The following is a 23,876-nucleotide window of genomic DNA, read 5'->3' on the forward strand; positions in this document are numbered from 1 at the left end:
AATATGACAGCTATCCAGCCATTCTTTGCAATTTGCTGAAGACAGGAAAAAAGTCAACTGTTTACTTACATCCTACAGCTCGATAAGTTGGCATTGAAATGTATTGGTAGTCAGCTATAGAGACCTTTTCCTATGCAGTTTAAAAAAATATATATAGTGGGGAGCGGGGAAGGGAAATCCCCAAATCTGTGGAACCATAACATAAAATAATAAAAAAATTTAAAAATATGTTTTATATTTAGTTGAATGGCAGAGTTACAGAGGGGGAGAGACAGATCTTCTATCAGTTGGTTCTTTCTCCAAATGGCCCCAATTGTTAGGGTGGGCAAGCCAATCCTTGAACTTCATTCAGGTTTCCCATCTTGGTCACTTGGTCCATGTTCCACTGGTTTCCTAGGCACATTAGCAGGGAGCTGGATTAGAAGTGGAACAGCCAGGACTCAAGCCTGCACTCATATGGGATGGAAGCACTGCAGCAGCTTAGCCCACTGTGCCACAAGGCCCGTCCTTCAAAGTTTACTTGTGGGTCTGGGACGTTGGTACTCTAGGTTCTGTGTGTGCACTCCAAGTCACATTTTTATTTTAAATTTTTAATGAATTTACCTTGATTTGGGGAAGAGATTCGGACAATCTATTTTCCACGTACTGGTTCATGCTCCAGCCCAGGAATGGTAGAAGGGGGAGCTGGGAACTCCAATGACATCCCCTGCTCCCTCCCCGGGCATACAGCAGCAGGAAGGCCAGGGTGCACAGACACAGGCACACTGCTGTGAGGCTCAGGGGTCAAGAGTCATGCCAACAGCTGGGCCAAATGCCTGCCTCAAGTTAAAAAAAAATCTAGCAAAAGCAACTGGTGATCTATAAAGAAACCACCGGGCACAGCAGCTTCAGGGACTGCAAGAATTTCACCAAACACTCCTCTCCAACTCAGGCCCTGACAAATCCGATGGCAAATGAAGGCCACATTTGCAGGTGGCTGTCTGCCAAGAACGACCCGCTCCACCAGGGCCACGCCTCTGAGAAGGGTGTGGCTGGCTGACTCTGGGCTGTTTCTGCACAGAGGAATTGGAAAGGCTGGGCTGCCACAGTTGCTCACAGCCACCCTCTTTCGAGCTCATCTTCTGGGTTACTGAGGTCCCCTAGCGGCTGGCAGAGGAGCCCCGAGCTGTTCACAGTTCAGGAAACGTCAGCCGACCACGACCCAACAGCGGATGGGAACCTGCCCTTCACTCCAGTTCGATCAGCTCACTGTCCCCACCCTAACTGCCCCCAGTATCAGTAGAAGTTGAGGCGTGAATGGATTACGAAGAAATAGAGACCTGGGTCAGGGGAAATGATGGTGAGATTGTAAAGGAAGAAATAAATGTCTTTCTCCATATGTTTTTAAAAACTTTTTAAAGAGGCCTACTTTTCATGTTTTTTTTTTTTAATTGAGGAACTATTTGTAATAAATGGGATTCTTTTTAAATATCTGGGAGTAATCTTTTGGACAAGATATTAGAAACTGTCATGTCCATCTTCTGTTCTAAGTGTTCCCATCCCCTCTAAAAGGAAATGCCTTCCATATTCTTCCAAAGGGGAGGGAAAAAAAAAGCAAAACAAAACAGAACTAGAAAACTCTTTCTATTGCTCCATTCAGACACAAGAGCCATTGTATTCCCTCCGTTGGCCCCACTGATCCTGGACAGGGGCGTCCCAGAGCTGGAGCCCAGATGAGGAGAGGAGAAGGTGGGGGTGGGATGGAGGGATGGACGCAGCGGACAGCCCCAAACCCTGGAGGTAGGGGGCTTATCTCCTCTCCGATTTTCACACAATGCTTCATCACTTCATCACAATAAAAAAAAGCAAGTAAGCTAACTAGTAAACTTAACTACACACACGCCGGTGAACCTGTTCTCCCGGCAGCTTCGCTTTGCCGCCCCTGGCCCGTGTGGCGCCCACGGCCACGGGGGTCCCACAGAGCACGAGGGTCGGTGGCGCTGTGCGCGCCCAGCCTTCCTCTCCTTCCTGCCCCTTTTGGGTCCAGAGCGCAGCAGCTCCAGCCCCCGGGGGGCTGCGCGCACAGGTGGGTTCCAGCGCGTGGGCGTCCCGTGCTGGCGGGGCCCGGACCGCAGGGCCCACGGCGCCCGGGCTGGGAACGTGTGCGGCCCGAGCGCAGCGAGAACCCTGCACAAAAACAAACCCCGCCGACTTCCCCCGCAGCGCGCCGCGGAGACCTCGTGGGTGGAGCCGAGTGGGGGCGGCGGAGTGGAATTCCGCGCGGCCGCCTCCGCCGCCCGCCCCGGGGCCCGGGCCCTTGCCCTTGCCCGGGGTCCGAGCCCTTGCCCTTGCCCGGGGTCCGAGCCGAGGTCGGGGCGACGGGAAGCACTCGCTCCACTCGGGCTTGGCGAGTACTCGGCTGCGCTCCCTCCATAGTAAACAAAGTGTCGCCGCCGCCTCCACGCTGGTTGGCCTCCCAGCAATCAAAACAGGGAGAGGGCGAGAGACTGACAGAAACACTCGAGAATGACCAGAAAAGAATGACAGAGAGACCGCGCGCGCGCGCGCGCGAGGGAGACACACAGAGACCCTGTGTGTGTGTGTGCGTTCACCCCACAGAAAAACACCCCACTGCCCCCCGCCAACCCACGGCCGCCTCCTCGTGGAAAAGCAGCCTCCGCCCAGGCCCGCGCCCACTGGCTGCCCGGGCGGCGGCGCCGCGTGCCCATTGGCCGCGCGGGCTGTCCGTCAGGGGCGGGCCGGCGCGCGCGCCGCCGCGGGCGGGGGGCGGTGGCAGATCCCGTAAGTCGGGCAGCCGCGTAGTCGCTGCAGCCGCCGCCGCCGCCGCCACATTCAACAGGCAGCCGCGCTCGCGCCCCGCGGCGTCCGTCCCGTCCGCCCCTCGGCTCTGTCAGCAAGCCGCGCGGGCCCCTCGCCGGCTGCCCAGCCCGGCGGCTCTCGGCCGGCCCGTCCCCACGTCCGGTGCGGCAGCGAACCCGGAGCAACCTTGGATTTGGATGGACCCACGAAGTTAAGTTCTGGGCTCGCGCTTCCACTCCGCCGCTTCTTCCTGCCGGTTTCCGTTTGCTCGCGGCACCGACTCGGCCCTCTCTCCCTCCCCGCCGCTTCCACCCTTCACCCCCGTCGAGGATCCCGAGCCGGGCCCCGTGCGCCCTCTCCGACCCGCGCTGCGCTCCCCCCTCCCCTCCGCCTCCATTCTCGGGGCTCCGGCGGCTGGGGGAGGGGCGGGGGTCACCATGGCCGAAGCGCCTCAGGTGGTGGATGTGGACCCGGACTTCGAGCCGCTGCCCCGGCCGCGCTCTTGCACCTGGCCGCTGCCCAGGCCGGAGTTTAGCCAGTCCAACTCGGCCACCTCCAGTCCGGCGCCGTCGGGCGGCGCGGCCGTCACCAACCCCGACGCCGCGGCGGGCCTGCCCCCAGCCTCGGCGGCCGCTGTCAGCGCCGACTTCATGAGCAACCTGAGCCTGCTGGAAGAGAGCGAGGACTTCCCGCAGGCGCCCGGCTCCGTGGCGGCGGCGGCGGCAGCGGCGGCGGCGGCGGCCGTGGCAGCGGCGGCGGCGGCGGCGGCGGCGGCGGCCACCGGGGGGCTGTGCGCGGACTTCCAGGGCGCGGAGGCGGGCTGCCTGCACCCCGCGCCGCCGCCGCCGCCCCCGCCGCAGCAGCAGCAGCAGCCCCCGGCGCCCGGGCCTCTGTCGCAGCACCCGCCCGTGCCCCCCGCCGCTGCCGGGCCGCTCGCGGGGCAGCCGCGCAAGAGCAGCTCGTCCCGCCGCAACGCGTGGGGCAACCTGTCCTACGCCGACCTCATCACCAAGGCCATCGAGAGCTCGGCCGAGAAGCGGCTCACGCTGTCGCAGATCTACGAGTGGATGGTCAAGAGCGTACCCTACTTCAAGGATAAGGGCGACAGCAACAGCTCGGCGGGCTGGAAGGTGAGCCCCTGCGGGTGGGGGAGCGGAGAGAGGCGGGGGGCTACGGGCTGGGTCGCCGTCCGGGTCCCGGGGGGCTCGCGCGCGCGCGCGGGCGGGCGGCCGAGAGTGGGTGGGGAAGTGGCAGGTGCGGGGGGTTTACCCGGGCAGAGAGGAGGTGCGCGCACTGGGGAAAGAGTTGGCGGTGGGACAGGGAAAGGGGCTTGCCCGGGAGCCAAGGAGGGAAGAAAGTGTGTCAGGAACTGGGCGTCAAAGCGGGCAGGAAAGTTAGCCAGAGAGAGAGAGAGAGAAAGAGAGAGAGTTTCACGCGGAGCCGCTGCCCTTTTGCCCCTCGGACCTCCGTGGGGGAGGGCGCTCCTCTCCACCCTAGCAGCGCCGGGGGCCGTTTCCGCCTCGCCGGGCTGGAGGAGGACGCGAGGTGGGGGAGCCCCGAGACCTGCGCGGCACGGGGCCAGGCTGCAGGTGGAGGGGCCAGCCTCGGGCGTAATCGGCCCGGGACGGTGCGGTGCTGGGTGCGCCGCTTCAGGAGGCCAGTGCGCGCTTGGCTTTGTTTTGGTTTTTATCCCGGAGTAGCCTCGGGTCGCGGGGGACGGGGGGGAACGGGCGCCGCCGAGCTCGAGGGAGCGTCTCTGGACACGTGCGGAGGGGCGGCCACCGCCTGCGGAGCGCCGGCGCCCGGCGCGGGGCGAGCTAAGTTCAAGTGTGACCCTCGGCGGAGGCGGGAGCCGGCGGCGGCCGGGAGGGGCTGCGGGCACAGGAAGCGGAGGGCCTTTAAAGGGCCAGCTGCGGCGAGGCCGGCCCTGGTCCGCGCAGGGAAGCTTCTCCCCAAACATGGTCTTGGCCATCTTAGGACGGCTGTTCATTGGAAACACGGAGGCTGTCCCGGAGCTGGGAATGTGTGCGCATTTTCTTGGCCTTGCCACCTCAGGCGTTATGGAACGCTGGGGCACCGGTGGGGGCTGGCGAGGGGGCCGGGTGCCCCCCTGTGACTGCGGAGGTGCGCGCCCTGGGCGCAGCAGGACTTCATGCCCGGTGGACGGGAAGTGTTGACCAGGCGCCTTGCTTGTCCCCCTTCCCCTTCACTCCTGCAAAGCTAGGAAGGAAAAGACACTGAGTGGGGGCTGGCACATCCCTATCCCGCACTTGAAGGCCGAAGGCCCATGGGAGGTCCACTCGCAGTTCGGGTCCCTTCTTCCCGCTACCCCAAGATGACACTTTCTCACGGTCGCAGATGGGAGAAGGGATGTAAAAAGGCTCTCTACTTGAGTCATCCCTCCTCGTTGGCCTGCGTGTTGTCTGGGTGCGCTTTTGGTCTGAACCCGCGCGGTCTTTACAACCAATGCTTTACATGCCTTGTCATTTCTGTGCTGCGTCTGTGTCAGGAAGCTCAGGTTACTCACCTGGTACCCACTTCTGTTGGAGAAGGAACCAGGACTTATTTTACTTTTCCCTAGTGTGTTTTCAGAGTAGAGGTGTCTCTTCCAACCTCATTACTAGGCATCACGGTGTCATTTTGCCAAAGTGTTTGGAAAAGGTGAAGTAACTTCCCACTGTAGGCTCTGCGTACCCTATATTCTCGGTAAAATCACGTCCAACCCAATTTCGCTTAACATTGGGATTTAAATACTTGACAGGCTTGCTCCTCTGTCAGTCCTACTTAAGCTATTAAAAAGCATTTGCCATTGAATTTTTTTTTTCCCCTTGGCATTCAGAGTACAGTGTGTACTCACACCATTCTTCATGTCCTTGAAAATGGATACAACATACTTCAACTTGCTGGAGTAGCTTTCTTTAAAGATAAAGACGGCGTTTGGGAATATTTTTAGTTTGCCTCTCAGAAGGAATTGTCACGGTATTCTGAAGCTAGGAATATTGAAACTTTTAAGGCTTAGGCTTTGTGTGTGTGTGTGTGTGTGTGCGTGTGTCTAGGTTGTAAGATCCTCTCTTACCGTTTAATTAGTTATTTTAATGCAGGCGTAACTTTGCATTTTAAACTTAGGCGGATGAGGTGCTAAGTAGGACTAGCTGCCCTCCAAGGGCTGCTCTCCCTGGGACCCCTGAGCCTGGTCTGGGGCCGGGTGGACTTGTGTGGCTCTGAGGAGTAAGAGGTTTCAGGGGCAATGGGCGTCCGTTGGTGCAAGTCCGATTCCAGCAAGTGCATTTTCAGTTTGAGTAAAAGGGTATTTTAAAGAAAAAAAAAAAAAAGAAACACCCAGAACTGATCTAACTCATAACTAGTTTTCTGGTTAGACTTTTCTGCAAGATGAATTACTTGTGAAAACCCAGTTTCACTCTCAGATCTGAAAGGCTCTGCTCCGAGGAGTTATAAAAGGGAGAAATTGTACTATGACTTAAAAAAAAATCCAGTTCCAAAATGCAGATTAGCCAAAACTTAACTGTTTTGGGAGAGCCTGTTTTGGAACAAAATATTTCCTGTGATTGACTACTGGGAATCAGAGGGAATGTTTAATTAGATATAGTTGCTTGTGCTTTACTTCCTGGGCCTGCTTGAGAATTTGAAAGTCATTTGCGTAGGACCGGAGTTGGAAACCTGTTAGAGGGTCCAGAAGCCTTTTTCATAGTTGAGGCATAGACATGTCCTGCTGGTGGGGTTGGCGGCTTAGGTCTCTTAGCACCTGTTTTAATATGGGCTAGCCTTGTCATAGGGTCTCCCACGGAGTGGAACTGACGATTTATGGAAAACCCGGGATCTTCTAAACCGTGTGCAGTGTTTACAAATAGTGAAACTTCATTTCCATGACTTGTTCTCTGACATAGAAACCTTTCTAACACTTGGGAAGTAGTATTGTAAGCTCTGGGGGAAAAAAAAATAGTTTGTTGTAGTTTTGAGTTGACTTTTTTGGTTTTGATATTGTTTGAAATATAATCTGGATTACAAAATGCTTTAGATTATAATGCTGAACACTTATTCAGGATATCTTTTGATTATTTTTATTGTGAACTAGCTTAGATATACTTTGAAATTTATTTTGGTCTGGTCTGTGAACTGACAGCATGTTTTTAAATTCCCATCTTGTGTAATTGGGGTTTCTGCTGCAGGTGAGTCATGGGGATCCCTTGGGGAACATGGTCGTGTGCCACAGCCGCCCTTGACCCTGGGCAGAGGACCCCAGGAGGCTCTCGTCTGGCTGAAATTACCTGAAAGGAAACTTTTTTTATGGAGTTTGGATATCTGTAGTTGGGCGAGGAAAATGAATAAAGCGTTAAAAATGGATGAGGGGTTCTGGAGCTAAGTGGTATCTTTCTTTCAGAGGCTTAGAGTTAATCTGAGTCTGTTCTGAATATATTAGCAACCGAAACATTTTGATCCATCGTCCCAAAATACATGCTGGACCCCAGCACCTTCGATGACATTCAGAACCCTGTGTTTACTGTCTTCCTGTGCGTTGTTGTCACTTTGGGAGAATGGAGGGGAGAGTGGCTCCTGTTTTTGAATGGTACTCAGCTTTTGTAAGTGGCAAACATTGGAGTAACGAAGAGAAGGTGTTTTTAACTATTACGTAAACTTTAGAGCAGCTGAAGTTGTTTGAGATTCTCACGTTGGCAGTAGGCAGTCAGCACATACCCGTGTCACTACATTTCATGGTCTGCACAGGGACTGCTCTCAGCAGCTGGGTGAGCTCAGGCCAGGGGCAGGATCCGCAGGGGGAAGCTGGGGTCTGGAGGGGTCTGGAAGTATTTTGCTTGTCTTCCTCCATGCTTTCAAACTGCAGTTTTGGGACAGACTTGGAGCAGTTGTATGCATTTACCTGGAGTACCTTAGGGGACTAGGGTAGGGGGGACTCAGCTATTTACATTTTTCTGGAATATTCTGCTTTGGAAACTACCTTGTACCCTGGCATCATGGGAATTTACCCAGTTTTTTGGGGGTGGCGGTGCTGGTATTGTTTTGGTGTGTGTTGTAGCTTTGGAGCTCCCTGGAATCCTCTACAAAAGGCAGTTTAAAATCCGTAATGATTGGCAAGAGGAGAGTTTTCCATTGTGCTGGAGGCAGAGCAGGTTTGTCCCTGGTTCCCAACACCTTGACCTTTATAGCAACCAGTGATTGAGTGTTGCCCAGAACCCCTTGGCAGCACCCTTGATGCAGATCACCCTCGCTGCATTCAGGGTTTTGAAGTTGGTGTTCTGAAAGAGAGGGCCAGGCAAAGCTGAAGTGGTTATTTGGATGGTGAAGTGTGGGAATGGCTTGTATACAGTTCAGTGGGTTTGCTGTATACAAATATGTTTAGTTTAGTCCTAGCCTTGAACATGCTGGGATCCCATATGGGCGCCGGTTCTAATCTCGGCAGCCCCGCTTCCCATCCAGTTCCCTGCCTGTGGCCTGGGAAAGCAGTCGAGGACCGCCCAAAGCCTTGGGACCCTGTACCCGTGTGGGAGGCCTGGAAGAGTCTCCTGGCTTCGGATTGGCTCAGCTCCAGCCTTTGCGGCTGCTTGGGGAGTGAATCAATGGATGGAAGATCCTCCTCTCTGTCTCTCCTCTCTGTACATTTGACTTACCAATAAAAATAAATAAATCTTTAACAAATATATATTTAGTTGTATAAGAATTCTTCCTTTTAGTTGATTGCTAGCTGACAAATCAGTGTCACATTTTGTGTTGACTGTTGTCTTCTAAGGAACACAGGGAACAATGAACATGTATTTTTGTAAATTGATAGTTTGATGCAGCTCAGTGCTTTATTACGCGAGTGTTTCAGGTTACTCTACTTGGCCCTCCTGTGTTTCATCAGCTTGTGTTAAGCACTGAAAATACTGAATATCGAATTGAATTATGCTTGCTGCTTGGAAGGTATTTGGACACCTTCTGATTTTCTTTGTAAGATAGTCGTGTGTGTGTTTAAAGATTTATTTTATTTTCATCGGAAAGTCAGATCCTTCATCCATGATTCACTTCCCAAGTGACTGCAATGGCTGGAGCTGAGCCAATGCGAAGCCAGGAGCCTGGAGCCTCTTCCAGGTCTCCCACATGGGTGCAGGGTCCCAAGTTTTTGGGCCATCCTCGACTGCTTTGTTAGGCCACAGGCAGGGAGCTGGATGGGAAGCAGGGCTGCCTGGAGCAGAACTGGCACCCACATGGGATCTTGGCATGTGCAAGGTAAGGGCTTTAGCTGCTAGGCTACCATGTTGAGCCCGAAAGATAAAGTCTTAAAAAAATCAAAATAGTAAAGCAAACTGGTTTTGTTGTTAAGAGTAATCACAATTGGAAAGCTAAACCTTTAGCTGATTTTCAACATGTCATTTAGTGATTTTTTTTAACCTTAGCATTACTTAAATAGGGGCATAAAGTCAGCGTTGAGTCCTTCATTTCATGTGAGAGCCCTGAGTGGTGTTTAGCTTTTGTACTGCTGATTCTGGCTTCTGTTGGTGACTGAAGCTGTACTCTTGGTGGTCGGGAATCCCTGGAAGCCTGGGGGCGGAGTAGGATGTGGGAAGTGTTCCCTTTTCTGGATTTTGCTTTGAGCAGCCCTGTCTTAGCTGGGCTGTGTGACCCGGTACAGCTGTGCTCTTTCCCTGCACCACCCAGCCTCTTTACTCTCTGGCTTCTCAATTAAGGCATCCCCTGTTTTTTCCTGTTCTAGGTATCTTACTCTCCTCCTTTGCCTACTATGTCCCAGTTACCTAAGGGCCCTACGTATTTCACTTGGACCTCCAATTCAGCATGTCCGACACCAAACAATGTGTTTCCCTGACTCTGGGGTGTGATTTCCAGGTTGAGGTCCCCAGTGGGTCCCTGGTCTAGTTAGCCCTTTCCCTAGTTTTAGGCTTAGATGTTCATCCTCCTTTCTGGTTATTTTGTGTCCCCGGGGCTCTCTTGAGACTTTTCTGTTCCCAGCCACTGACCATTCCCCTAGGCTAGCTTGCATTTCAGGCTTGGCCAGCCGATCCCCAGAGCTTGGATCGCTATGTGTGCCCTACTGGAAATTCTGCAGATCTTGCTTAGTCTGCAAGGATCAAGTCAGTTCACCAACTTGCAGTCTTGGCTCTGGCCCAGAGGAATTTCTGCCTTCTTTGAGTTAATGCTGAGCAATCTTTTAATTCAGGCAGCTGAGTATTATAATGTAACTTTAATGTCTTTATGTTTTTGTTTCTCAGTTATATGGTAAATATATGGTTAGGGAAATAAAATTTCCTGAAACATTACATCTTGTGTATTTCAGCTTTGGCTGTGTAATGATTATCATAAAATGCATTATGCAGAATGGTTTAAGTGGTACAAGTGAAGAACCGATTATTTCCAGTGGATGTTCAGAGTGTGCCCCGCCTTTGTGGATGATTGCTCTGTAGAAGATGTGCTGCAAGGTGTTTTTGAATGGCAGGTGACTCAAAAGAAGATCCAGTAGGAAGGTTAGATATGACGTGTAGTAACTACGATAACAAGATAGGAAGTAGTGAAGTGCCTTAGACAAGGGCAGAACGTTGCATTGGCCATTGAACTGGGCCTCGAAAGTGGGACTCTGTTCCATCAAGATTCTGCTATGTTGAATTTTTCCAAATCTTCAACAAAGTTGAAACAATTATACCTTGAACAACCACTTATTTACCACTTCATTGCTATTGTTGTCAGTTCTACTTGTTCTATCGTAAATCTTTCTAAATTAAATGCCCATCGATTTTCCTATGTATATTTATCTTATTTTAAAATTTAACTTTGAGATGATATTCTGGCATTCATAATGGTATGAAAATCGGGGGAGCATTAGTTTCTCTGATAGAAGAAATACAGAGAGTTTGAAAGGTAACTAGTGGGAAAGGAGGGTTAAACTTGGATTTTACATGTGTTAGGAAAATAATACCGTGTTATAGGCTGAACTCTGTTTTTATAATGTAAAAATTATGAAAATAGGGTTACATTTTTTCAAATGCATTTTAGAAATGTAGTTATACACCAATTAGATTTCAAAACTGGTATACAGTTTCATAATACATGAAAGTGATTATGTAATTGACTTATGTTAATGGTTAGCATTTACAAAATATTTAGCTCTTTGCTTGATTTGTGTGTGTGTGTGTTTGCCTTTCAAATAGATTTATTTTAACTTAAGAGGCTCTGTGGATGGGCGGTGGTGGTGATGGTGGAATATATAGTATGTCCCCAGTAGCTGGGGCTGAGTTAGGGCCCTTCCTCTGGGATTGCATGTGAGTGGGACGTCACACACACTTGAGCTGTTAACTGCTGCCTCTCAGGGTGTGCATTTACAGGAAGCTGGATCGAAAATGAGTCCTGGCCTCCAACCAGGCCCTCGAACCTGGGGTACAGTTATCCCAAGAGACTGCCTGTCCGTGTTACAACTTTTGTTTCAGTTTAATTTGTTTTGTAAATGTAACTTGTGTGGCCAGTGTGCTGGTGGTAGAATGATTCAAAGAAAGATTACTATTAAATGTAATTCTTGGATTAATGTTTTCATTTTTGTAAAAGTTTATTTATTTATTTTTATTGGAAAGGTAGATTTTACAGGAGTGCTGGTTCACTGCTCAAATGGCCACAGTGGTTGGAGCTGAGCCGATCCAAAGCCAGGAGCCAGGAGCTTCTTCTGGGTCTCCCATGTAGGTGCAGGGTCCCAAGGCTTTGGGCTGTCCTCTACTGCTTTCCCAGGCCACAAGCAGGGTGCTGGATGGGAAGTGGAGCAACCATCTAATGCCCATACGGGATCCTGGCATTTGCAGGGTGGAGGATTAGCCAGCTGAACCTTGGTGCTGGCCTTTGAAAAAAAAATTTTTTTTTTTAACAAATTCTGCGTTGAAGTTAACAGCCTTAAAATGTTCATAAACAATTGTGAAGAAAACGTATGTTGGCTTAAAAAGATGTTTGCAAATTTAAATGTCAGCTCTGGTATTGCCCTGATTAATATTAGATATGCTTGATAGATTTCTCATTATAATTTATTAGTATCTGGTAACCCAAGTGCAGGAGTGAGTATAATCATAAGAAACGGTTTGGTGGATCCAGAGGAGATTAAATTTAGACAGACCTAACTTAAAAAACCTAAGGTATTCAAACTAGTTGGTGTAAGTTGGACTAGCTAGTGATGAGTTGCAAGTAAAAGTATATATGATGAACATTTTTATTGTGGTATAGCAGAAGCACAAATATAGATTTGAATAAAACTGATGAAGCATTTAAAAATGAGTATTGAAGTGAAGGAAGATGTTTTACATGTGCGTGTGTGTGTAGAGAAGCAGGCATTTTTTGAAAGACTACCTGCTGGAGGGTGGGAGACGGAGTAACAATAGATTGAGAGACCCACTAGCATACAGTGAGGTTTTAAAGCATACATTATGTCCCAGGTGGAGAAAGCAGCTTGCTAGATGGATCAGGATTTCACAGTTATGTGATTGTTAATGACGCTAGGCTAAACTGCTTAAAAATCAACTAGGAAACAATGTGATGACATTGGGCCTGTCTGATTGTTAGTAGATCCGGTAGAGTTCAGTTTCCATCTGTCGTCAGTCTTTTCGCTCTGTGAGTGGACGGGTGGGTAATACAGCTGCAGCTGCTTATCTGGGTTTTCATTTTCAGGGGAATGTGTCGGTGTTTGGTCCAGCAAGTAGGAGAGGTAGAGTTCACTTTGGGGACTGTATTGCTCCTTTGTGACTTCTCTGCCTTCTCAGAGAGGGGCGCCCTGCTGTGTTAAGGGGCTCGGTGGTCACGTGGGAAGTGCTGTTGTCTCCAGCAAGGCTAATTTCTCTTACACACCCCCAGACAGCTCACTTTGAGTGTGATTGGTTCCAACCTCTCGGTACCAATCTTTGAGACTGAAATGGAAAGTTTCTGTCATGCTGTATTTTTTTTTTCATCCAAGTTGAGATTTGTTTTAATTACAGTTTTGTTCTATGTGTGGCCAGAGTTACAGAGCTGGTCCTAATGATATACCTCATGACGCTAATAGCCGTAGAGATGGTGCCCAGCCTCATCTGATTAAAGCTGTGCCACGATGAGAAAGTGGTTAGGAAAAGAGGGGCAACCTATTTTTCCCTTGGTCTCTCTTGTTTGATTAAAGATGTTTCTTGGCCAGATTTTTCTTAGTTCCTCTTCACAAATCCGGAAAATGGGTCATGTTTTTTTTTTCCCCCATTAAAAAAAAAAAGATACCAAGGGAGGGAGGGAAAGAGTGAGAAAGTTTCCATCTGCTGGTTCACTCCCCAAATGGCTGCATTGGCTGGGGCTGGGCCAGGCCAAAGGCAGGAGCCCAGGACTCTAGCAATCCCGTGTGGATGGCAGGTACCCAGGTACTTGCTGCATCTTCCGCTGGTCCCAGGTGGGTTAGCAGGGAGGTGGATCAGAAGTAGAGCAGTGGCTTTCCAATAAGAATAAAATAAATCTTAAAAAAGAAGTGGAGCAGGTAGGACTTGAACAGGTACCCACATGGGATACCGACATTGCAGGCAACTAGCAGCTTAGCTTGCTGTGCCAGAAAGCTGGCCCCTTGGTTCCACATCTTGAAGTTAATGCTGCAGTCCGGATCCTAATGCAGAGAGCCTTCATTCTGGATTTGCTCAGTTTTGAGTTTCAGAGTTTCTTCAGTAAACTTGGCATTGGGAAAGGGTGGGGAACTTGTCATTGCGTTTTGTAAGTGTACCAAAGCAGCAGGAGTGTGATTAGGGTTCCAGGTCATGCTTGGATCCTAGGCAAGAGGAGAACCTGCGGAAGGAAGGGAAGGGAAAGTGGCTTGGGTTTTGTGGGAAGACACAGAAGCCCTCCATGGCTGCTGAGGAGTTAACCGGGGCCCAGAGGCACTAAGCTCTGCTTCTTCCGTGTTTTTGCATCTCCTTTCCTGTATCAATTTTCCTTTTTTAATTTTGAAAATGAGTGCTTTTGCTCCACCAGGCAGCAGACACCTCACAATGCAGGTGGTGGAGGGAAGCCCTCTCTGGTTTCTCAGTGCCAGGTCCCCATACATGGAAACTTCTGGAAGGATTGGCCCTCCAGCTTTGCATAGATGACAAGGGTAAGAATGCAGAGGCACTCCTACTGTGTATCTAAAAAATGCACGGAGATCTCAGATCCACATTGCAGAGGGAAATCGTAAAGGAATCACCTTGTTTTCAGGCTTATAATACTGTGTGTCCTTCAAAGCTTGAAAACCAAATAACCACATAAATATTTGGGAATAGTCTGCAAGTGAATGTCAAATGCTTCAGATAGTTTGGTTGCTTGGAAGCAAGGTCAAAGGAAATGGTTTGCATATGGTTTAGCTAAAGATCCTTATTTTGGCAGGGTCTTGGTAGTGACAGTCACAGTGTGAATTTTGTTGTGCCACCGAAAACTCCCCCCATCGCCCTCTCCCAGCCCCAGTTGTTCTCATACAACCTTAAGCGTAGGATTGGATAAATAATATTCAGATACGTGCTTCCCATCTCCAGTTTGTCCGCCAAGATTAGATGATGTAGTTTAACTGCCGCCTCGAGGGTTAATGTGTGCAGAATCATGGATTTGTCACACTAGGTGTGGGTGCAGGGTCAGGGTCGGCTACCTACTGTGAGTTGAATACAGGATAAACCCAGCTCCTTGAAGGCAAGCGTCACCATGACTTCATCCGTGGGCATCATCAGGAAGCTCCTTGTCTGTAGGGCTGGCTCTGGGCGGGGGGGGGGGGGGGGAGTGGTGAGGGGGCTGGGGACTGGGACAGCTGTAAATACCAAGTTTTGTTTGTCTACTCGGTATCTAGCTAGTTGCAGCTCTCAAACTTGAAACTAAGATTTCTTCTCTGGATGGGTGAACGTAGGGAACCTCATGAAATCTCTGCGGTGCATGGGAACACTTTCTGTGAACCATCCTAGCAGAGTTTTCTGTCAACTGTTATCAGTCTCCTACTGCTTGAGAATGCCATTTTCCCTTTTTTTCCTGGCCCATTGTGACATTTGCACATCTTGAACCGGAAAGATTCTTTAGTCGCATTCTCTTCTGTTACCTGTGCTGAGCAGTTTCTTGAATTTGGGAAATCTGTGAAATAGAATGGATTATGTAAGGCCTAGATTGATTTTTTTTTAAAGATTTTAAATTTTTATTGGGAAGGCAGATTTAACGTAGAAAAGGAGAGGCAGAAAGATCTTCAATTCTCTGGTTCACTTCCCAAGAGGGCACAGTGGCTGGAGGTGAGCTGATCCAAAGCCAGGAGCCAGGGGCTTCTTCCAGCTCTTCCAAAAGGCTGTAGGGTCCCAAGGCTTTGGGCTGTCCTCGACTGCTTTCCCAGGCCACAGGCAGGGAGCTGGATGGGAAGTGGAGCAGCTGGGACATATGAACCATTGCCCGTATAGGATTCTGGCACAGGCAAGGCAAGGATTTAGACATTAAGCCATTGCACTTGCTCATGGATTAATTTTTGTTATGCTTTTAGGCTTTTAAATCATAATTGAACAGTGATTTTAAACACTTAGCATTTGATAGCTTTCTGTTTTACAGGAGCTTATCAGAATGGTCTTCATTGCTTTTTCCCCTCTCCTATGATATTTGCTGTTATTAAAAAGTTAATGTTGAGGACATTTTTCAGGGTTCAGCATTCCTATAATTAGACAGGTTTGATGAGCTTCCCAGCCTGTGGGGTTCAGCAGTGGCGCTCCCCCAGCTGTGCACACACTGCTGTGTGGCAGCCCTCCCGTGGGGGTTGATCCCAGGAATTCTGAGACATTTCGTTCAGGTGCTTTTGAAGTTTCTTAAATTGCCACTTCTAGCATGTTTGATACTCTGAATTTGATGCAATACTTGAAATGCTGAGAACATAACTATAAAACTCCAAAAGAATGCTGATGATTAAAATCAAAATGCGAAAGCCTGATTGGTGCAAGTTGTAAGAATTCCCGTGTCTGTTGTTGAGTGTGTGGCCTGACCCTGCGCCTGTGCTGCCGGGGGGTCTTTCCCCTGGTCTCTAGCCACCCTTTTGGAGACTGTGCTGTTTTGTGACCCTGTTAACCTGGAATGTTCTTTGCTAATATTAAGCTGTTCAGCCCACTTCAGTTTCAAGCCGTGTAAGAAGTAGTTCAATTATTAAACCTTGTGCCATTGCCATTGTTAGTGTGGCAAATGAGAATATTGCATTGATAGAGATGTACCCATATCTATGCTGATTGATTTTTTTCTCCTACAGCGATTAAAGGTGCATATTTTAAGTAAGTTTTTGAATTTATTACTGTTTGATTACTTGCCTTACGAGTTGTATTTCTCAAAAGAAGAACTGAAAATAATGGTCATTGTGCTGTGCGACCGTGTTGAACAGTAAATGGTCTTGGGTATGTCAGATGCTGAACAATTCAAAAAGGAGCCTACTTACTTTCTTGATAAAGCAGGGAGGCATTGTAAGGAAGGGCCAGCTGGGTCTGGTTATGATTCTTAGCTTAGCCACGGCTTCCGCCCGTGTTTGTGTAGAAGAGGCAGGAAAAAGCGTGAGGAAAGCCCTTTGAACCACGGAAGTCGGCGGTGGAGGCCCATTCTACTCCAATTGACAACTTGGGGCTTCCAATTAATCCTCATTTACACTCTTTATCCACATTTGTTTTTCAAATAACTCATCTTACTATTTTGTAGTTTTATTTTTTATTTATTTATTTTTTTACCGCCACCCCCCCAACTCATTTTAGAGAATACTGGGGGGGGGGACAAGTAAGGAAGTAAGAGCAATAAAATGAAAACTTGAAAAATTTCATATTCTGAGGTAACACATCAGAGAGATTCTTTGCATGACTCAATTCCTCCTGGTCCTTAACTGAATACACCCATGGGATTTGAAATGGAGACATCTCTTCCCCCCCACCCCCCCCCATCATGTGTCTTATTAAACTTGTTTCTTTGTGGCTTGCTGAAACTATTTCAGGGATTCTCCTAAAAAAAAAAAATCAACATTGGCTTTTATTAAGCCAGCTTCCCAGCCGTGTGTTTGTGCCTTTTGCTGAAAACCTGGCCCCGAGGGGAGTTGTGTGGCTTAGACCCTGGCCCGGAAGGAGTACCTTTCTGCGCCTTCCTGCAAACTTGGGCCAGGGAGCCTCACTTCCAGGGCCCGCTAACTAGAGCATAATGACTTGTGAGACCACATTTATTGTGCAAATGAACTTGAATATTCCCAGGACAGCAAACTCTCGAAGAGGCTTGGAAAACTTAATTTAATGCCCCTTCTATCCTTCATCAGACTCAACCTTTGGGATTTCTAGTTTACTTAATTCTGGCTATAAATACAGTAATAGTATTTCAGTTTGGCCAAATATGGGGCATGCCCTTTGTCATCCTGCTTGGCTGTGCTTGGGAATTTAACATCCTTCAATTTAGATGGAATTCCCTTGTTTTGTTTCCTGTGATAGTGAAGGGAAATGCACGTTTTGGCTCTTTCAACCAGAGGTGGAGGAAGACAGGAAGAAAGTAAAATTGGAATGCATAATAGGTTATTAATGGCTATTTTTGCTGGGTGTGGTTGAATTGGCATAGTTTCATGGAAGTCAGAATGCAAGTAATTAGTGGAGAACACTAGAAAATGCCATAATCACATTTAGTTTTTATTTTCTTTGATCTGAAAATTTTTTTTTTTTTTATCATTTTGGCATTTTCAGGTCTTTGGTTTACTTTTAAGCACAGGTGGTGGAAAGAATTACAGTTGCTGTTATGTCTTTGTGATGCCTTTTGCTTGCCCTAAGTGCATTTGTGACAGCTGAGAAGAGCTTAACAAAGGGACCTGCTTGTATTGCTTTCAACAGGAGAGGAATGCTCCCAAGGAAAACTTTGTGTTTCTGTTTCCTGAATGTAATCAGAACCACCGGCAATAATTACTCACTTTGAATTATCATGGAATTCAAGTACACAAAATTTGATTCAGTGGAGAGAAATGTTGAAATCAGAGTTTAACAGTTATTTCCTTTTAAAAGTCTCAAGAGTCAGATTTTGTTTTAGGTGCTGTAAACACCAAGTGTGAGCCGCCAGCCCCCCTCAAAAAGGCACGGGTTTTGTGTCTTTCATGCCCAGCTACTGCTGCTAACCTGGGCAGACAGGTTCAAGTTCTGGTTTGCAAGGAGTCATTTGCACTGTTTGCAGATAGCCGTTCAATGAAGAATGCCCTGTGTAGCCTTCTGGGACTTTGAAAGAACAAATCTGAATTGAGAATACCCCTTTTTGGTCACCTCTTGCTCTGTCAGTTTTTTTTTTCCAACTCTTTGTTTTCCTTTTCATTTTCAGCATCTCATTTGAAATACTTGATTTGAATATATTCCCCTAGTCAGTTAATGTAAATTACATGAAAATTTTAAAGATCATCACTGTTGGGCCTGGCGGCTTGGTCTAGCGGCTAAAGTCCTTGCCTTGAACACGCCAGGATCCCCTATGGGCCCCGGTTCTAATCCCGGCAGCTCCACTTCCCTTCCAGTTCCCCGCTTGTGGCCTGGGAAAGCAATTGAGGACGGTCCAATGCTTTGGGACCCTGCACCCACGTGGGAGACCTGGAGGAGGTTCCTGGATCCTGGCTTCAGATCGGCATAGCATCGGCCGTTGCCCTCACTTGGGGAGTGAATCATCGGATGGAAGATCTTTCTCTCTGTCTCTCCTCTTCTCTGTATATCTGACTTTGTAATGAAAAATAAGTCCTTACAAAAATAAAGATCATTAGTGTTGCTTGTGTGTTTTTTACATTCACTATAGCCACTGCCTTTTGGAAATAGTCACCAAATCGTCATGGACTTGATGGATGTAGCAGTATTTGCCAGTAGACAATGTGCTGCCTGACATTGTCTGTGTAGGAGTTCTCGATGTGCTGAACTGTGTAACAGCAGCTTTGCAGAGTCACAGAGATCAGTGTTTGATTTTTAAAACCATCTCCTGAGGCAGGAGCCCTTGCTTGGTCATTTGGAGGTTTTGAGAGTTTGCTGTCTGCTACACTGCTAGAAAGTTTATTTCTGTATTGAGCTTGTGGTTTCTCTTAAGAATCCAGCGTCTCCCGTTCTTGGCTTGCTTGTGATCCTGCATTTAGGAGCTACCTTGCCTTAGCCTGATTCACTTCAGTTTTACGTACAGGGAGGAAGTGAATGTCAAGATACAGGACCCCAAACTGAGTCTTCTGTTCCAGATGGAGAATGACCAATGAGAAGTGCACAGTGGGGGGTCAGTGATGCCCTTCCGGGGAGTTCTGTGTCTGGCAGGGTGTCCTGAGAAAGTTTACACTATGTACGAGGTAGGTAAATAGGAAAGAAGAGCCCTGTGCATTTTTTTTTTTTTTAAATTTAGGGGTAGGCATTGTGGTGAAACCACTACCTGCAGTGCTCGATTTCCTAGGGTTGCCAATTTATAAGCCAGCAGCTCCACTTCTGATCCAGCTCTCTGCTAATGGCCTAGGAAAAACAGTGGAAGATAGCCTAGCTGTTTGGGCCCCTGCAGGCACTTGCGCAGACTCAGCCCTGGCTGTTGCAGCCGTCTGGGGAATGAACCAGGAGGTGGAAAAATCTCTCTCCTGATCACTCACTCTGACTTTCAAAAAATCAAATCTTTAAAAAGGTAAATTAAAATAAATTATATGAAAGGCAGCTTGGGGGCTGATGCAAAGATGTTCCATCCAGTGGCTGGCTGGGCTGGGAAGAAGCTAGCAGCTGGAAACTCCATCTGGGTCTCCCCTGTGGGTGACGGACCCAACTGCTTGGGCTGCTGCCTGCTCTTGCCAGGGTGCACATTAGCAGGAAGCTGGAATTGGGGGTGGAGCCAGCACTTGGATGTTCTGATGCAGGAAGCAGGCATGCCAAATGTCCTCTTAACCACTGTCCCGGACAGCTGCCCCCAGGCTTGAATAGCCTAACCTGTGTTTGGAGGATGGTGGTAATATGCATGACTCTTGGCATGAATAAGCTACAAGCCACATTAAGCAAGGTTCGTAAAGAGGACATCTGCAAGTGGAGTGACTTATGAGAATGAGCTATATTGAAGCTATGGTGTCTGAGATTTTAAGCTAAAAATGTAAGAATGTGTTTGGGCCCAACGCGGTAAAGTCCTCGCCTTGCATGCACCAGGATCCCATGTGGACTCCAGTTCGTGTTCTGGCAACCCTGCTTCCCATCCAGCTCCCTGCTTGTGGCCTGGGATAGCAGTCTTTGTCTCCTCCTCCATATATCTGACTATCCAATAAAGATAAATAAATCTTTGTCTGACCCTATTTTTACTAATTTTAGTTTGTTCTGGTCAATAGGACCCCTGAAATGGTGAAGGAGTGGGAGGGAAACCAGTTTTGTGGCAAGTGAAAGTCTGGATGTGGAGGTGTAAATTTCTGCTGAATCTGCATCAGAGTAATGTGCCCTGCTTGGTGTCGGGGGAAGAGAGAACTGGAGACCATCAGCAATACTGGCATGCAGGATAAGTGATCGAGATAGAGGCGTTGTGCTTGGGATGCCTGCTTCCTGTGTTGGAATGCCAGTGAGTCCTGGTTTCTCCACTTGAGATCTAATGCCCTGCCATCCAAATTCAAACAACAACAGCACAAACCAGAGCTATTCAGCTACTCATGGCCATTTTAGTGTGCTAGGCAGACGTTGTTATCAGCTGTTCTCATTGAACTAAAACTGCTTTTGTGCTTCAAGTCTTGACCTTGTCTCTAGCCATGAACTGGTTTAGCAAATTCTGCTGCATTCCCACTGCACCTGTGCTGAATGCTAAAATTAATGAATTTTGGCTTGGATGGTATAGGCCACTTTCATTCTGGTCTAGAAAAACTTGGAATCTTGGTTGAATTGAAGTCTCGTACATTAGTAAAAGGAGCAAGATTTCCCTCCTTCCTCCCTCCCTCCTTCCTCCCTCCCTCCTTCCTCCCTCCCTCCTTCCTTCTTCCCTCCCTCCCTTCCTTCCTTCTTTTTTCCTTCTTTCCTTTCTTCCTTCCTTTCATACTTAGTGCTATTGAGAGAGAATGTGGCCCCACTGTTTTGGGTGGATCATTCTGCTGATATGTATCTTCTATGTTGTCCCAGCCAACCAGGCCCTGTGTGATGGGATCTCCTTTTTTTGAGGATTCTCTGCTTCAGTAAACAACTGTGGACATTTTCTGCACCTCAGTTGGGCTCTTGTCTTTTGGCTTCTAACCAGTCTTCCTTTTGTTCTTTTATCCCATCTTCTTCCAGACTCCTGTATCTTTTTCTTCAGCTTAAGGCAGCGAAATCCCTACTCTCCTTGCCAGGCCGCAGGAAAGCATGCTTTGCCTTCTTGGCTGCCTGTGGGGTGGGGTGTGTAAGGAAGAGTCTGTGCTATCTTAGTCACAGGTTGTTGGGGGTGTTTCATTTTTGTTCCTTGTCAATGTCTTTGACACCTATAATTTTAGACGGTGCCAGTGTGTCTACACAGCAAGCTTGGAGATCTCTGTCCGAAAGGTACCAGTTTTCTAGCACATCCTGGGAGAATGCCATTTGATCCACCCCGGGCTATTCCAGAATTGGTGGTTGGAGTCCTTTTCAGAACTGTCAGAGTTCCCTCTAGCATCTGCGGCTTATCATGTCTTCAGAGGCGCAGTCCATATCTGTAAGTGTGCAGTAAGTATTAGGGGAGTGGTGGATTCTGTTTCTAGATTGCTAACCAGATAACTCATATTTAGACAGGTCACATCACTGCTGTACCAAGCTTCTTCCTCTATGAAATGGGGTTAATGATACTGTTTGGGAGTACTTGCAGGACCAGTTGAGGTGCTCAGAGCAAGGAGCGGGGTAATTCTGCTGCATTATGCAATTCAGCGTTAGCCAGAATACCTGAGCATAAAGTCCAGGGAGCCTGGGAATCTGGGGCTTTAATGTTTTATTTGTGGGTTTCATGATTATATGAAAGATTTTAGGATTAAAAACAGATCAGGACCAAAGAAATAACCGAAACGCCTAATTAGACCTGTATTTCCTAATTCTCTTTGTAATTCTGTAGCAGGTTTGATGAGGGCACTATAGGAAAGCTGTGTAATTTCTATGTCTTGGAATAACTTTGATGGGAGGAAGGGAATACATGGCAGTGTGAAAAAGCAGAATTTAAAGTAGTGTGTAAACTGCTTCTAATTGTCTGCAGTATCATTGTAGAGCTGCATCTAGGAGGAAACACACCTAAATGGGAGTGGGGAGTTGTACTAAGTGTGGGTAAATTACTTGTTCTTCGTATTTGCCCTTTTCTTGAACAAACATTTAATAGCAGCATTAAGTTTTTTGAAATGAAAGTGCAGTTTGTGGTTTTCAGTGTCCTCTTTGAGAGAATGTTGGAATCAGCCAAGTGCTGAACTTTAAGGTGAGTGATATGGGTGAGTAGACTTGAGTCTTTTCTTTTTTTTTAAGATTTTATTTGGAAAGTCAGATATACAGAGAGGAGGAGAGAGAGAAAGATCTTCCGTCCGATGATTCACTCCCCAAGTGAGGGCAACGGCCGATGCTATGCCGATCTGAAGCCAGGATCCAGGAACTTCTTCCGGGTATCCCACACGGGTGCAGGGTCCCAAAGCCTTGGGCCGTCCTTGACTGCTTTCCCAGGCCACAAGCAGGGAGCTGGAAGGAAAGTGGAGTTGCCAGGATTAGAATCGGTGCCCATAGGGGATCCCGGCGCATTCAACGCGAGGACTTTAGCCACTAGACCAAGCCGCTGGGCCTTTTTTTTCTTTTTTAATAAGATTTATTTTTATTTGAAAGGCAGATTTACAGAGAGGAGAAAGAAGTTTTCATTCACTGTCTCACTCCCCAAATGGGTTATAAGTGGAGCAATTGGTATTCCGTCTGGTGTCTGGAAGGGATGCTGGCTAAGCAGGCAGAGAGGATTACCCTGTTATGCCACCATGCCTACCCCAACTTAAGTCTTAGATGCCTTAAGACATCTAAGGACTGAGCAGATAATGTTGGGATTCCCAAAAGGTAAGATGTTCGGAGTCTTTGTGGCGGCAGGTGTAAGAAGCCCTTGCAGAAACAGATTGCCTGTCAAAGGTGAAGTGGACACTCTGGCTGAGGATGTACTGTATACCCTGAGTGCATTTTGAGGGTGGTATTGTATCAGATGTCTAGATTGGGTTTGCGTGCACTTGCTACGTATCCCAGTAATTCTTAGGCATATGCAAAAAAAAAAATCCTCAAGATCTTGGGTTTTTTTTGTCAAAGCAATGATGTTTTAGTAGCTATAAAGAAATGTCTAATATTTATTGCACATATTCCATGCCATGTACTTCTAGGTATCGTTTAACCTAATGCAACCTGTAAGGTAGATAGCGTTACCATCCACATTTATAGATGAGGATCCTGATGCTCAAAGTCAAGTAGTTTGTCCAATTTCAAACAGTGAGTGATGAAACTAAAACGTTAGGGGGATTTTTTTCTAAATCTGATTTAACCACCTCACTGTGCCACATCAAAGACAGTGATCATCTTTAGAATCATGGGGGAAAAAAACTAAATTAGAAATAATAAAATATAGAATTAATGTCAGTTAATTCACCGAGTCTAAGAAATGAATGCAAAGACTGAAGATTTAAAGATAGCCATCTTACTGGTTTGGTTAACCAGTTAACTAGACTGCACCGGGTGAAGACTACTTTTACATAGTGCGTCTTTGGTTTGGTGGATTTTCTTGTCCTCCAGGAGAAAATGTTGGGTCCGTTTGTGGTGATGATTAATGTGTGGTTAGGAGGAGCTGACCAAGTGACCCTGTCATAGCTCAGCAGTGGGAGAGAGAAGCCACCTGGTGTACTCTCGACTGGAGAGGCCGTGCAGGCTAGTGGGCACCACCATTTGTTGTTAACCCTCTCTACCTGCTGCTTTGAAGACGCAGTTGAAAAGTACTTCTTTTGTTTTTTTATTACAGGGGATGGACTTGACCTTGTTGATGCCATAGGATAGAAATAGAAATGACAAACAGTGGCTCATTTGGACAGAAAAGAGCATTCTTGGGGTTTGCTTAAGTTCTAGGAAGGCTGGAAGCCACGTAAGGAGGACAACATGAAATTCTTTCCACATGTAGCATTCTCACTGATCACATCT

At 47.8% G+C, this 23,876-nt stretch overlaps 1 protein-coding gene and 1 long non-coding RNA gene across 2 annotated transcripts in view; both read left to right on the forward strand.

Moving 5' to 3' along the window:
• The first annotated feature begins 2,816 nt into the window (after nt 1-2,816).
• The window catches only part of FOXO1 (forkhead box O1), a 96,990-nt gene continuing 75,930 nt past the window's right edge, over nt 2,817-23,876 (forward strand). The window contains exon 1 of the mRNA XM_040991478.1: nt 2,817-3,929. Coding sequence (XP_040847412.1) covers nt 3,237-3,929 — 693 coding nt within the window. The 5' untranslated portion in view covers nt 2,817-3,236. The remainder of the gene's footprint in view (nt 3,930-23,876) is intronic.
• LOC121163734 lies at nt 4,102-22,241 on the forward strand. Its single transcript, XR_005884950.1, has 3 exons — nt 4,102-4,226; nt 12,498-12,507; nt 22,228-22,241. It is a non-coding gene; the product is annotated as an uncharacterized LOC121163734 (long non-coding RNA).

The sequence above is a fragment of the Ochotona curzoniae genome, unplaced genomic scaffold (genome assembly GCF_017591425.1).
Source record: "Ochotona curzoniae isolate NIBS_2020 unplaced genomic scaffold, NIBS_Ocur_1.0 contig_64, whole genome shotgun sequence".
Lineage (NCBI taxonomy): Eukaryota > Metazoa > Chordata > Mammalia > Lagomorpha > Ochotonidae > Ochotona > Ochotona curzoniae.